Source organism: Mustela nigripes, chromosome 12 (assembly GCF_022355385.1).
Source record: "Mustela nigripes isolate SB6536 chromosome 12, MUSNIG.SB6536, whole genome shotgun sequence".
NCBI classification, from domain to species: Eukaryota; Metazoa; Chordata; class Mammalia; order Carnivora; family Mustelidae; genus Mustela; species Mustela nigripes.
Window position 1 is genome coordinate 104,678,058 of NC_081568.1, and position 13,280 is coordinate 104,691,337.

A 13,280-nucleotide genomic window follows, 5' to 3' on the forward strand; every position below is an offset into this window, starting at 1 on the left:
AGATGGCAGTGATTCTACTTCATGGGCTGACAGACCTGCCACGTGGTGTTAGTTTACAGCACGGCATTTTCACCCTGTCAGATTTTCACTGCCACTCTTGAGTGAGAGATGAGGAAGAAAACCTCACCTCTTTCGGAATTTAGAGGCTCCACAGTGGAGGCTGGCAGAACTGGTTTGATATTCCCAAAAGATAACAATTTTCAAAGCCAACCATAGCTACTTGGAATCTGTGTAAATGCCAACAACAGACGTTACCAAATGCTAGTAATTAAACTGTGACACCGTGGTGCCTGCTAGAAGGAGACGGAAATCAGTATCCGCACAGGGGGAGCCCTTCAGGAACCTCATAGCTCCGGGAGCCCTTGTGTGATAGGTGGAGTCAATGGTAATTACTCATTAGTAATCTACTTTCGCCTCACATAATCTGCAGTATTTCTTATGGGCCAATACAGAAAAAACCCTGAGGGATAAATGATGAAATTAGCCATGCTGCTGCTATTTCCCTCCAAAGCCCACTAAAAACAGACTCAGGAAGGAAGAGCTTACTCAGAAAAAGAAGAGCTGGAAATCAGCATTCAAAATTTGGGTGGCTTTACGGTTTTCCTGACAACATTCACTGACTTAGGCCCGAATCCTATCCACTGCTTTGGGTAGAGTAGGTACAGAGTGAACAACTATGGAATTAATAGAAATGAGAGGCCAGACATGGCCAATGTGGTCCTTTCCACTGCAAGGACAATCTGTCACTCTGTGGGGGACAGGATGAGGACCAGTGTTATGGAACCTTCCATGGGACAACCATTGCAACACAAGCAGGGACTTTCGTGGCCTAACACATGACTCAACAAGTACTCTAAAAACCCAGTTCCCCCATTTCCAAAATGTCTGTCTGTAGGTCCCTTTCTAACAGGAGGGAGTGTAGGAGCTGTAGGAGAAAATGCCAGCGTGCACAGAAAGACATTTTATTTACATAAGCTAGCACCACCAGGATTCTTTGGTTTCCACCAGAGGAGTCCATAATGCACCCATGACAAGTTGAAATTTTTATACATTGAAACCTAACAAATAAAACATAAAACACAGAAGTAAAACCTCAATGTGAAAAGGTCACTGCCGATGGGAAGCTTCATTATCAGTGAAATGTGTACTCAGAATCAGTAATTTCTATCTGTTACTTTCCTCCCCTGGGCAATCTTTTAAACATTCTAAATAAAGGGGGCACCGACTCCACCACGAACAAGCACGTGAAATACAGCCCGCTTTAACGGCATTGTGGGTTTCGGCATAAAAGAAAGGGGACGTTTCCTGTCTTTTTGGGCCAAGCACAAAATGACCGTGTATGTACTGCTTTGTACTCTTTCCATCAGCAGCAGAACAAATGGTATTTCCCATGGATTAGAAAGCTGCCAAAACATTCTGGCACAAGCCATTTCTTCCCTACTTTGTAATCCCTTGCCCTCCAATAATGCTTTAGCAACGAATATTCAACCCTTTCCTCAAGGCTTGCAATGTACTATAGATCTATTATAGTTACCCACACAAATACAAGTCAGGAAAATGTCCAAACACTGAGGTTCGATGCTTTGAGACACACTTTTTAGTTCAATCTACTTTCCGTCTTCCTCGGCTGGGATTTGTTTTGCTACTTCGCCGTTGCTAAAGCTTACTTAAATTATCCTCCAAAATATTAAAGTCTGCAAAGGTGACCTCCAGTATCTCCTAAGACTTACCATGAATATAAGATGCACAAGAACAGGAGAGTGGTACCCAGGCCAGTAACCAAGTTTTCATCTCTGTACAGGTCCTGACCAAACTCTGGCACACAGATTGTCACATTCTTCCCATGCTCATCTAGAGCTTACAAGGAAAAGACAAAGAAATCAGAATTCATTAAAAAAGCATGTTGTAGCTCACAGACACATTCACTTGGGGAAAATTCTGGTAGCTTAGAAGAGTGAAGGCTTCTTATTGCAAACTCCTACTCTACAGTCCCACTGAACTCAGGCTAGATTGCTCCTACTTCAAAGGACCCCCTGCGACACAGTGGCTCAGTTGGTTGAGTGCCTGCCTTCGGCTCAGGTCATGATCCCAGGGTCGTGGGATCGAGTCCCACATCAGGCTCCCTGCTCAGCAGAGACCCTGCTTCTCCCTCAGATAAACAGATAAAATCTTTAAAAAAAAAAAGCAACCCCTCCCACCTAAGCAGCATCTTCAAACAAGACCCTCAGATTCCAGTGGAGGGCCAAAGGGTTCAAAGGTTTCCTCTATGCCATGATGTAGTAAGAGTCTCCTCTTTTCAGTACTCTTCAAACAGTAGTAAAAAGTGAAACGAGATCCATTTTTCAGTTGACTTAGCAGGCTCTGAATAGAAGTAGTATGCACACATTGTTGAGTTTCTCCCATGTCTATCTTCTCCAGAAGCATGTTGAGGCTACTCAGTCACCAAATATGTACTGACTACAGCAGCCCCTGGTTCAAAGCTCCAGCCAGACGAGAAGTCCCTTTACGTCAGTAATAGGATCATCATGATCCTATGATCCTTTGCTTACTTCTTGCCTCCTTTCCCAGGAAGGGTCTCCCATAATGGTCCCTTTCTCTACACTTTCTTTCTTTTATTCTTTTTGTAAGATTTTATTTTTAAGGTGGTGCCTGGGTGGCTCAGTGGGTTAAGTGACTGTGTTGGGCTCAGGTCATGATCCTAGAGTCCCAGCATTGAGCCCCACATCAGGCTCCTTACTCAGTGGGGTCACAAGCCTGGAATATGACAGGCCCCCTACCCGCGCCCACAACTCAGCTCCCAGTGGAGCCTGCCTTTGCCCCCACAGATCAGGGTTGCCATGCCTCTACGCCCTAACCCTAACCCTAGGTTGGGTTATCAGGCTTCTGTACCCAGAGGCCTGGCCGAGTCAGCTTCTCCCTCTCCTCACCAGCCCCCACCCAGCTTGTGTTCTCTCTCTACTCACTCTCCGACTCAAACAGGCAAATAAAAATTTAAAAGAAAAAAAAAAAGGATTTTATTTTTAAGTAATCTTTATACGCAACTCAGGGCTTGAACTCACAACCCAGAGCTCAAGAGTCACATGCTCTGCCAACTGAGCCAGCCAGATGCCGCCTCTCTACATTTTCTTTATATATATATATATATATCTTATTTCTTTTTATTGATCAGGACTGTAAATGTGCTAAGTCTACAGTGCTAAAATAAAAAAATCAGTTTATTTATAAACAGAAGAGTTATTTAAAGAGAAGTTCTTTCCTCAATGATACTGCAGTATGCATTAATTCCATTTGTTACTACTGTGCACAAAAGTCTTGTTTACAAGGGAACAGAACAAACATATCATTTTGCTCAGTGTATTGAATAGGTATAACTGGTTAACAGTTACTGAATCATGATGTAGAGAAACATGACAATACCAGGTGTGTACTTCCTGAGTGTTTCAAATTACAGTCTATGAAATTGCTGACATCCACAGGACAGAATAAAATTACCTGTGCAAAGGTGGGGTAAAATTAGTGTGTGGGGTCGCCTGGCTGGCATGATCGGTAGAACATGTGACTCTTGATCTCAGGGCCATGAGGTTAAGCCTCATGTTGGGCATGGAGCCTACTTTTAAAAAAATAAAAATAAGGGTGGCTGGGTGGCTCAGTGGGTTAAGCCGCTGCCTTCGGCTCAGGTCATGATCTCAGGGTCCGGGGATCGAGTCCCGCATTGGGCTCTCTGCTCAGCAGGGAGCCTGCTTCCTCCTCTCTCTCTCTGCCTGCCTCTCTGCCTACTTGTGATCTCTCTCTGTCAAATAAATAAATAAAATAAAATAAAAATAAAAATAAGTGCTAAACACAAACACACCCTGGGGTGCCTGGCGGGCTCAGTCAAAGGAGCACGCAACTCTGGATCTCAGAGTTCTGAGTTCAAGGCCCATACTGGGTGCAGAGATTACTTAAAAATAAAATGTCTTAAAAAAAAAAAAGTTTAGGGGCACCTGGGTGGCTTAGTCGGTCAAGTGTCTGCCTTCAGCTCAGGTCATGACCCCAGGATCCTGGGGATCAAGCCCCACATTGGCCTCACTGCTCAGGAGGAAGCCTGCTGCTCCCTCTTCCTGCTGCTCTCCCCACTTGTGCTCTCTCTCTGACAAATTTTTAAAATCTTTGAAAAAAAAAAAGCTTAAAAAAATAGCATATGAACATCCTGATGTTTTCTAGATTTCTAGATTTCTTAAAAGTTTCAAGAAGTAGGGTACCTGGGTGGCTCAGCTGGTTAAGCATCCAACTCTTTTTTTAAGATTTTATTTATTTATTTGAGAGAGAGAGAGAGAGCATGTGTGCACAAGCAGGGGAATAGTAGGCAGAGGGAAAGGAAGAACCAGGCTCCCCGCTGAGCAAGGAGCCCAATACTAGACTTGATTCCAGGACCCTGGGATCATGACCTGAGCCAAAGGCAGCTGCTTAACCTAATGAGTCACCCTGGCATCCCAAGTAATCGAACTCTTGATTTCGGTTCAGGTCAGGATCCCCAGGTTGGGAGATCAAGCTCCATGCAACAAGCTCCCTACTGGGACTGGAGCCTGCTTGAGATTCTCTCTCTCTCTTTCCCCACTCCCTAAATAAATAAATAAAAATAAAAACCATTTTACAAACATGCACATTCTGAGTATTAGAAGATGGACTACAATTATTACTGGCACTCACATTTGAGACAGCAAAAATAACTGTGCTGTGGTGTAAGGAATCTTTATTCTTAAGCCAAAGGGGAAAAAAATTTTTTTAACTGACCAAAATATGAACTTTTCTCTTTAAATAGTATTTCCTGAAACTACGAGTAAGTTTTCTGTTTTTAAGTGATAACTGCCATTTAAGAGAAAAACACTCTAACCAAAAACCTCACTATATTAAAACCAAAAATTAATAGCTGTAAAAGAAATTCTTAAAGAAGCTAGATAAAAAGACTTAAGAGTCAAGATAGAGCTATTTTAAAAAAGAATTAAATCTAGGATAGACTATACTTAATATAAGACCTACAATTGTACCACTCTGCATTATAAAAAGCTCTAAAGACAAGACTCATACACACAATACATGTATGTAAAACTTTAAAGATGATCTTTACATTTACTTCCTACATTTAAAAAAGGAAAACTTCAATTTTCTATTCCAGAGAAAAGATAGCACATTTATTTAACTTGATTTATAATAAAAGATCAAATGTACCCAAACATACACACATTTATAAATACTTCTGTGTATATATGTGTGTATACATTTATATATACATTTATCACAAAACTGATATAGATAATGAAATACAGTGAGTTCAGAAATCAAAATAAAAAATGGTCTTTTGGGGCGCCTGGGTTCAGCTCAGGTCATGGTCTCAGGGTCCTGGGATCAAGCCCCGCATCAGACTTTCTGCTCAGTAGGGGGCCTGCTTTCCCATCTCTCTCTGCCTGCCTCTCTGCCTACTTGTGATCTTTGTCTGTAAAATAAATAAATAAAATCTTTTAAAAAAATGGTCTTTTGGTGTTTTACTGACAAGGGGCTCATACATTAACAATTTATAATACGACAGGGCTCTTATAGTTCTCAAATAATCTTTACAACCACTCTCCAGTAACAATAGCTAACCCACATAGAGTACCTACAACATGCCAGGACCATATACACACATACACACTCACTGAATTCTTTAAAACTACCCTATAAAATAGGAATCTTATTTAATTGCCTTGATAAAATAATAATGAAAATCCTTACTTTAAAGACAAGGTATCTAGGCAGAGAGAGGTATAACCTTCTACAAGTTACTGAAGTGGCAGAAGCAAGCTATAAACCCAGGCGGTCTGACTCCTAAGTTCATGCATGTTCTATAGTCTCGATAAATAAACAGCATTTAAGAAGAGCAGTTCAAGTCAGCCACTGTTAGAGCTGGGCTCAAATCCTGTCTCCTGCTTCCTTCTCCCACTCTCTCTTACGTCAGAGAGATGACCACCTGAAGAAAAGTAAATTAACAACAAGCAAAAAACAACACAAAATAAGCAAAATACAGTAACGTTCATTGAAAACACAGAGTGGGAAAATGCATATTAGGCTCCAAAGCAAACTCAACAACCCATCTTTGTTCCTGTCTTCCCTACACAGCGGGAAGACTCAGGAGAAGAAATTTTTCATTTTCGTATCCAATTTTAAAGACTTTATCTAGTGAAAAATTTAGATCATCCATTCAATTTATTGTACCTTCGACATTCTGAACAACAGTTCAAATTCCTTCCTCCACAATGAAAATATTTGTACCGCACGCACACACTCCCTAAGGTGGCGGGCTGGCTTACCTACTTCTACGGGTTTGCTGGACAGAGCCGAGAAAGTGAGATACGTCACGTAGCAGCTTATAAGCCCAGACTGCAGTAACCCGGAATGGGGCTGTCCTGGAAAAATCAGAGGGTCAGATTTTAACACAGGGTCTGAAATTTCAAAAATAAGAAAGCCTAAGAAAACGAGGTCCCCATCCCCAAATGATGCTTCTCAAACCAAGACCCCCATCTCTGAAGGAAGGAAAAGGTCAATAATGTTACTTTCCAAACAACACTAAAAAGACAGGGAAAGGGGCAGAATTATCCACGAAGCCTGACTATGTTGTTTTAGAGACGCCAGGTTCTGCAGTCCTCTACTGCCACATCACTCTAATAACAACTGAATTAAGTGTACTGCCTGGTCCTCCTGAAGTTCATGGACACCAGTTCTCAAATCTTAAGACCTCAGAAGAAAATTCACCATCATTATCGGTGAGACCATGTAGCTTAGTGAGATAAATGGGAAACAGATGTCACAAGGCATGGATTCCAGATTCTAGGAGGCCATCAGACACTTGAAGTCCATGACAGCAGAAAAACTTCGACTTGTCAATAGACAAAAAACAAAAAACCTTCGTGAATACCAGTTCAGGTCAAAGAAGAAGGCACTGGGGTTCAGCAGTCATTGAGGGAAGAGCTTTAACATGCTATAATATTTAAATTAAATGAGGTGTTTCCTTCATTCAGAGTTACCAGGAAATGACAAAAAGGATGTATCATTTTTGGGTGGAATTTTTAACCATCTGCCTACATGAAAGGACTCAGAGTTCATCCAGTCTTCCCTCTGATTAAATTTGTTTCAAGTTTTAATTGCTAAATTTTACTAACCAGGGGTGCCTGAGTGGCTCAGGCAGTTAAGTGTCTACCTTCAGCTCAGGTCATGAGGTCAGGGTCTTGGGATCAAGCCTTGCATTGGATTCCCTGCTGGGCAGGAAGCCTGCTTCTCCCTCTCCCACTCCTGCTTATGTTCCCTCTCTCACTGTCTCTCTCTCAAATAAACAAATAAATAAAATCTCCTTTTAAATTAAATAAGATAAACTATACTATACAACAAAAGTATATAAGTAGTCTTTTTTTTTTTTTTAAAGATTTTATTTATTTATTTGACAGAGAGAGATGGCGAGAGAGGGAACATAAGCAGGAGTGGGAGAAGGAGAAGCAGGCTTCCCGCCGAGCAGGGAATCCAATGCAAGTCTCGATCCCAAGATCCTGGGATCATGATCTGAGATGAAGGCAGATGCTTAATGACTGAGCCACCCAGGCATCCCTAGAAATAAGACTTTTATAAATGCTGCTCTTTGACACGGGAATAAGACTAACTTCAGCAACTAATGGCATTAAACTAAATATTTCAAATTATAACTATTTTAAAAAGTAGGATTTAATCCAAATGGAAGTTTAATCTGAATACTAGCATGTTTTAGGAAATTCTTAACTGATCAGTTAAAGGGACTGGGAGATTAGGACTCTCATTTTCAATAATGTAATTGGAATTTTCAGTACCAGAAAACCTTTAAATTATTCAATACTAGTTCACTTCTTTTTAAAGTTTATTTATTAAATTCCTTAATCCCTACACCAAACGTGAGACTTGGACTCATAACCCTGAGATCGAGTGTCATACACTCTTCCAATAGGGATGGAGCAAGCCAGGTGCCCTAAGACTAGTTTCACTTTTTAGATAACCATTTTAGAAATGACTGGAGGCGCTATACATTATTGGCCACCTTTCCCTTTTCCTATTAAAAACCTAGATATCACTTGCATTTCATCTCCTGTAGAGTAAGATACCTTCAAGAAAATTAGATCATGAATACTTCTTTCTACAACCAAAGATGGTATTCTGGTCTAAGATATCAGGAGTTGTTTATAAAAGACAACTCAGGCCTATACTTTCTAAAGCATTTTCAAATCCCAGTATCTCTTCCGTTTTGCCTTTGTGGGGTTTTGTTTGTTTTTAAGTAAGCTCTAGCCCAAAGTGGGGCTCAAACTCATGACCCTGAGATCAAGAGTCACATCCTCTACTGACTGAGCCAGCCAGGCGCCCCTCTTCCATTTGCCTTTGAAACAACCTTGAGCCAGGAAGGTTTACAGATTTCTGTTGGCTTCACTGAGAAAGAATTGGGTCTGAGGAAGGTTAGCTCACGGGGCTGGCTGCTGGCTCAGCCAGACTGGATTTTCTATTTCCTGACTCCTACACCACATGGTTCCCGATTTCTGACCCAGAGGCCTTGGGTGAAAGATGAGCCCAGAAAGAGCTCCTTCTGGAGTTTTCTCATTCAAGTTTTACACAGGGAATACAAGGAAGAACTTAATACACACTCAAGGCATCCTCCACTTAAAGGGTCCTTGTAGTACATTATTTAATAATGGTAACATCTGGAGTGCCTGGGTGGCCCATTTGGTTAAGTGTCTACAGCTCAGATCATGATAGGATCAAGACCCATGTCACACTCCTTGCTCAGCAGGCTCCCTGCTTCTCTCTCTCCCCCATTCCCCCTGCTTGTGCTCTCTGTCACTATCCCTGTCTCTCTTCCTCTCAAATAAACAAATAAATAAATAAAATCTTTAAAAAATAATAATAACGGTAACATCTACCTTCCTGTTGATTGACTTCACCATATTCCGATCTTTCTGGACCCGAGGCACGCCGGCTATCACATTCAGCCCAAGTGTGTCCTACCCTTCCTATGGCGGACCCCTCCACAGTAACTTAAGGAATGACCATAGTTTAAAAACACAAAAACATGAGGTTTTGCTCAAATTTAGACACAACAAAATACAAATCAAGGGGAAGGGGGGAAAAAAACGTGCTTACGATTTTGGACGCAGGGCGAGATGGCTACTGCTGAAATGAGCAGACACAGGCCCCCATTCAGCCCCAGGAGAATTTTGTTTTCCAGACAGCCATCTTTCTGTGTATAAAACACCGCCATCAAAATCAGGCCTCCGGTGGCAACGGAGTACATGATGAGTGTCACGAGGGCCAGAGCTGCGTACCACAGCTTGTTGGTAGCCGTGCCTGCAGTCCTGTTTCTCCACAAGTGTCAGACAGAGGGGAGAGAAGACAAGTCAATGCAGCCCCCATTCTCTGACCACACTTAACCACCCCTCAGGCACTCACAGTGCTCTCAGGCCGCAGGCCAAGATAAACCCAACTGTCCAGAAGACCTATCCTTTTACCACAATTATGCTCCAGCAAAGCCAGAAGATACAGGTAAATATGCAAAAATGTTTTAGATCAGGCTCAGAATGTTTTCTAAACATGAAAACGTTATTTTTAATGTGTGTTCATCAACTACAATGCACGTCCACAGACTTGACTCTACCCTCCCCGTTCTGAATAGGAATTACCCTGTGGCGGTCTTTGGCAAGTCTCAAAAACAAGTGGCTCCTAGATGGGGTTCTCTTCACATTTTCCCCGCTCAACATGGAGCCCGAACGTGCCACTGCCTCTTACTACTTTAGGGAGAGAAGCAGCAAGTCAACCTCACTCACAGAAAGACTAGCTGACCTCGGCCCTTTCATCGATCTGCTGCAAAGAGGCATCTACTGCTTCTCGAAAACAATGCCATGTAGGATGGAGGGAGAGTGTGAAGAGAATAAAATCAGCCTGGAAATGAGTAAAAATTATAACGGGATTTACAATAAGAAACTTCCAGAGATTAATCTGCTTTCTAGTTTATATATATATTAATAAAGGGAAGGAAGGAATAAGTGGTGGTTTAATAATCTCTAGAAATTCTTCAGAAGAATGACCCAAAAAAGTGTTCCAAACCACGAAATAAAGAGGACAGAACAAGAGAGCGCACGGAGTGAATCAATGCTGTCCGTCTTACGATTAAAAGGCCCCGCTGTAACTACGTTCCAACAAACCTTCACAGAGAGAGCAATTTGCTTCATGTTTTCACAAAACTGGAATGCATTCAGGCAACTCAGCTAAAATGTTTTAATTATGAAAAAGTTATTGTAGCCAGAGACAAACAAGGAGGACAGAGAGAAATGATGATGACCATCATATTCCTGAAACCAAGCCAGGCACTCAATGATGACAGAATTAGTCTAACATAAAAGGCACACAGAGGAAATGACAGAAAATGAGACTTATGAAAAATAAAATTCTAAAAGCCAAATGGTGATCAGTGACAGAGAAACAGAATGCATCGTGTAGAAAAAGATGAACACAGCTGACCAGTATGTGGGTGGGGTGAGACTGTTTCACCACTGGTCTTTTGGGCTATTTTTAGCATATGAAGGGCTTTTTTTTTTTTTTTTTTTTAAGATTTTATTTATTTATTTGAGAGAGAGAGAGAGAGCACACACAAACAGGGGGAGGAGCAGAGGGAGACAAGCAGAGTGCCCTGGGTGCAGAGCCCAAGCTAGGGCTCAATCCCAGGACCCTGAGATCATGACCTGGAGCTGAAACCAGGAGATAGACGCTTAGCCAACTGAGCCACCCAGGCACCCTGAGAAGAGGAATTTTTTTACAAAAAGGGAACAACTCCTGACTGCAATCTTCCTCTCCCAGCTCCCTCCTCCCCGACCACATCCTCATCACCAGCAGCAAAGTCTATGAGTTCCAACTTTGGAACATACCAGAACCTAACTGCTGCCATCATTGTTCGAGCTACAGTCAGGCCTGCTCACTTGCAACTCTATCCTCCTCCAATCTTTTCTGGAATTAAAATGTACATCATATCATGTTCTTCTTGTTTCAAACCCCAGTGATGCCCTCCCATGTCACACAAGGGCCCCAGAAGCCTGACATGATCTGAACCAATGCCTTCTCCTATTCTCACCTCTGGTGCCCACCCTTCAGCACTAGGGGGCGCAGCACAGAGGATGCCCGTTTGCCCCTCAACACACTGGGCCTGGGCCCAGCAGAGTCCTGCCTCCATCTCTCCCCCTTCCACCTCTCACGGTTGTCTCCCTCACACCTGATTGGGAAGCCTTTCCCTGCCCTGCTCTCCCCAAAGCCCACACCCTGCTTTCTTTCCCTCCAGTCTTTTCTACCACTGAGCCTGTTACTTCCTTATCTGCTTGATCATAAACTGATGTCCTCCCGGTGCCCCTGCCCTCCCCAACGGAGGAGGTAAGGTCCATGGATCAGGACATCACTGTGTTCTCTGCTCTTCTCCTGCTGTTGAGCGACTGGCAGATAATATGTGCTTAATGAATACTGGTGTGAGGACTATCAACCGTTAAACCATAACTTTGTGCAGCAAAGGTAGCAGAATGGCCGCCACTCCTGCGGCTTCAGACTCATGACTTCCGCCTCGGTGACAGCTTGCTCCGGCAGGTGTCCCACATAGGTGCCATATCTTTACACTCTCTGTGCCTACCACACAGTCTGGCACATAATTAAATCCCCCCCAAAATGTGAGTAAATGCTAAATGGGAAGAAGCACTTGGAAGGAGATGAGAAAAGGACCAGAAAACCGGCAGAGTGCACAACACAGTATGCGGGTGCCAGGTTGGGAGAGTCGGCTGCCCTTGGGCTTGGGACTCAGTAGGACCCAACAACAATGGAAATAACAGATCTAGCACATTTAGAAGATGGGTCTTTGTGAGAAACACCTGAATGTACCTTCTACTTTTTGCTATTTCATTTTTGATAAAGAGTTGTCATTTCAAATCACAAAATTTGAGGTAGAAAGGAAAGAACACATGAAACATCTAATGCAACCATATTATTCTGTAGGTATGAAAACTGAGGTCAGAGAGGCCAAGTAATATACCTAAAAAGAAGTGGGGACATGAACACTTGGAGTCTCCTGGTTTCTGGGCCCAGGGCCTCAGGCCTATTAGCACTGGGATCTTTTCCTTCTCAGGATGTTTATTGAAAAGAGAAGAAAGGGGGGCCCTGGGTGGCTCAGTCATTAAGCCTTTGCCTTTGGCTCTGGTTGTGATCCCAGGAACCTGGGATCAAGCTCTGCATCCAGTATCCTGGTCAGTGGGAGGCCTGCTTCTCCCTCTCCCACTCCCCCTGCTTGTGTTCCCTCTCTCACGGTCTGTCAAATAAATAAATAAATAAAATGTTTTAAAAAAGAAAAGAAAGGGATGCTTGGGTGGCTCACTCAGTCAGGCGTCTGCCTTCGGCTCAGGTCATGATCCCAGGGTCCTGGGATCGAATCCCATGTCAGGCTCCTTGCTCAGTGGGGAACCTGCTCCTCCCTTTCCCTCTGCCTGCTGCTCCCTCTGCTTGTGCTCTTTCTCTCTGACAAATAAATAGAGAAAATCTTAAAAAAAAAAAAAAAAAAAGAAAAGAGAAGAAAAGGAAAGAAAAAGTACTTTGGTTGTTCCATAAGGAGTGATGTATTTTCTAGACTAACCCTGTAAGCAACAGTCTTTATTTAAAAACGACACCCCCCAAAAACTAGTAAATTAATTTACCTGAAAATAGTTTCCTAGCTTAATCCTAATTTTAGGCAGACAAATCAGCTATGAATATGATGACAATAGGGATTTTGTTGGGATATTAGCCTCAACGCCAAGACAACAGCAACATCATTTGTCGCAAAGCTCTTAAGCCATTCTTATTGAGTGGTTTCTGGAAGGTTTTTACAGCAGCCTAACTCTACCAAAATGCCTGTTAAAACTTGGCATCAATAATTAGTCTCTGAAAATGGCTTTAGAATCAATCAAAACAGTCAAATCAGAGCTGAAGAAGCACAAGTATTCTCAAGAGAACATACTACTTAATGGGCAAATCAGGCACTCAGTACTGAAGACATTATTATTTTTAAAAGTTCAATATTTGGGGGGCGCCTGGGTGGCTCAGTGGGTTAAGCCGCTGCCTTCGGCTCGGGTCATGATCTCAGGGTCCTGGGATCGAGTCCCACATCGGGCTCTCTGCTCAGCGGAGAGCCTGCTTCCCTCTCTCTCTCTGCCTGCCTCTCCATCTACTTGTGATTTCTCTCTGTCAAATAAATA

At 42.7% G+C, this 13,280-nt stretch overlaps 1 protein-coding gene across 1 annotated transcript in view; it reads right to left on the minus strand.

The window, feature by feature from the left end:
• Nucleotides 1-13,280, minus strand: part of SERINC5 (serine incorporator 5) — a 103,036-nt gene that overhangs the window by 14,887 nt on the left and 74,869 nt on the right. Inside the window, exons 6-8 of the mRNA XM_059418143.1 lie at nucleotides 9,166-9,377; nucleotides 6,327-6,422; nucleotides 1,731-1,857 (exon numbers count right to left, since the gene is read on the minus strand). Of these exons, the coding sequence (XP_059274126.1) occupies nucleotides 1,731-1,857; nucleotides 6,327-6,422; nucleotides 9,166-9,377 (435 nt within the window). The remainder of the gene's footprint in view (nucleotides 1-1,730; nucleotides 1,858-6,326; nucleotides 6,423-9,165; nucleotides 9,378-13,280) is intronic.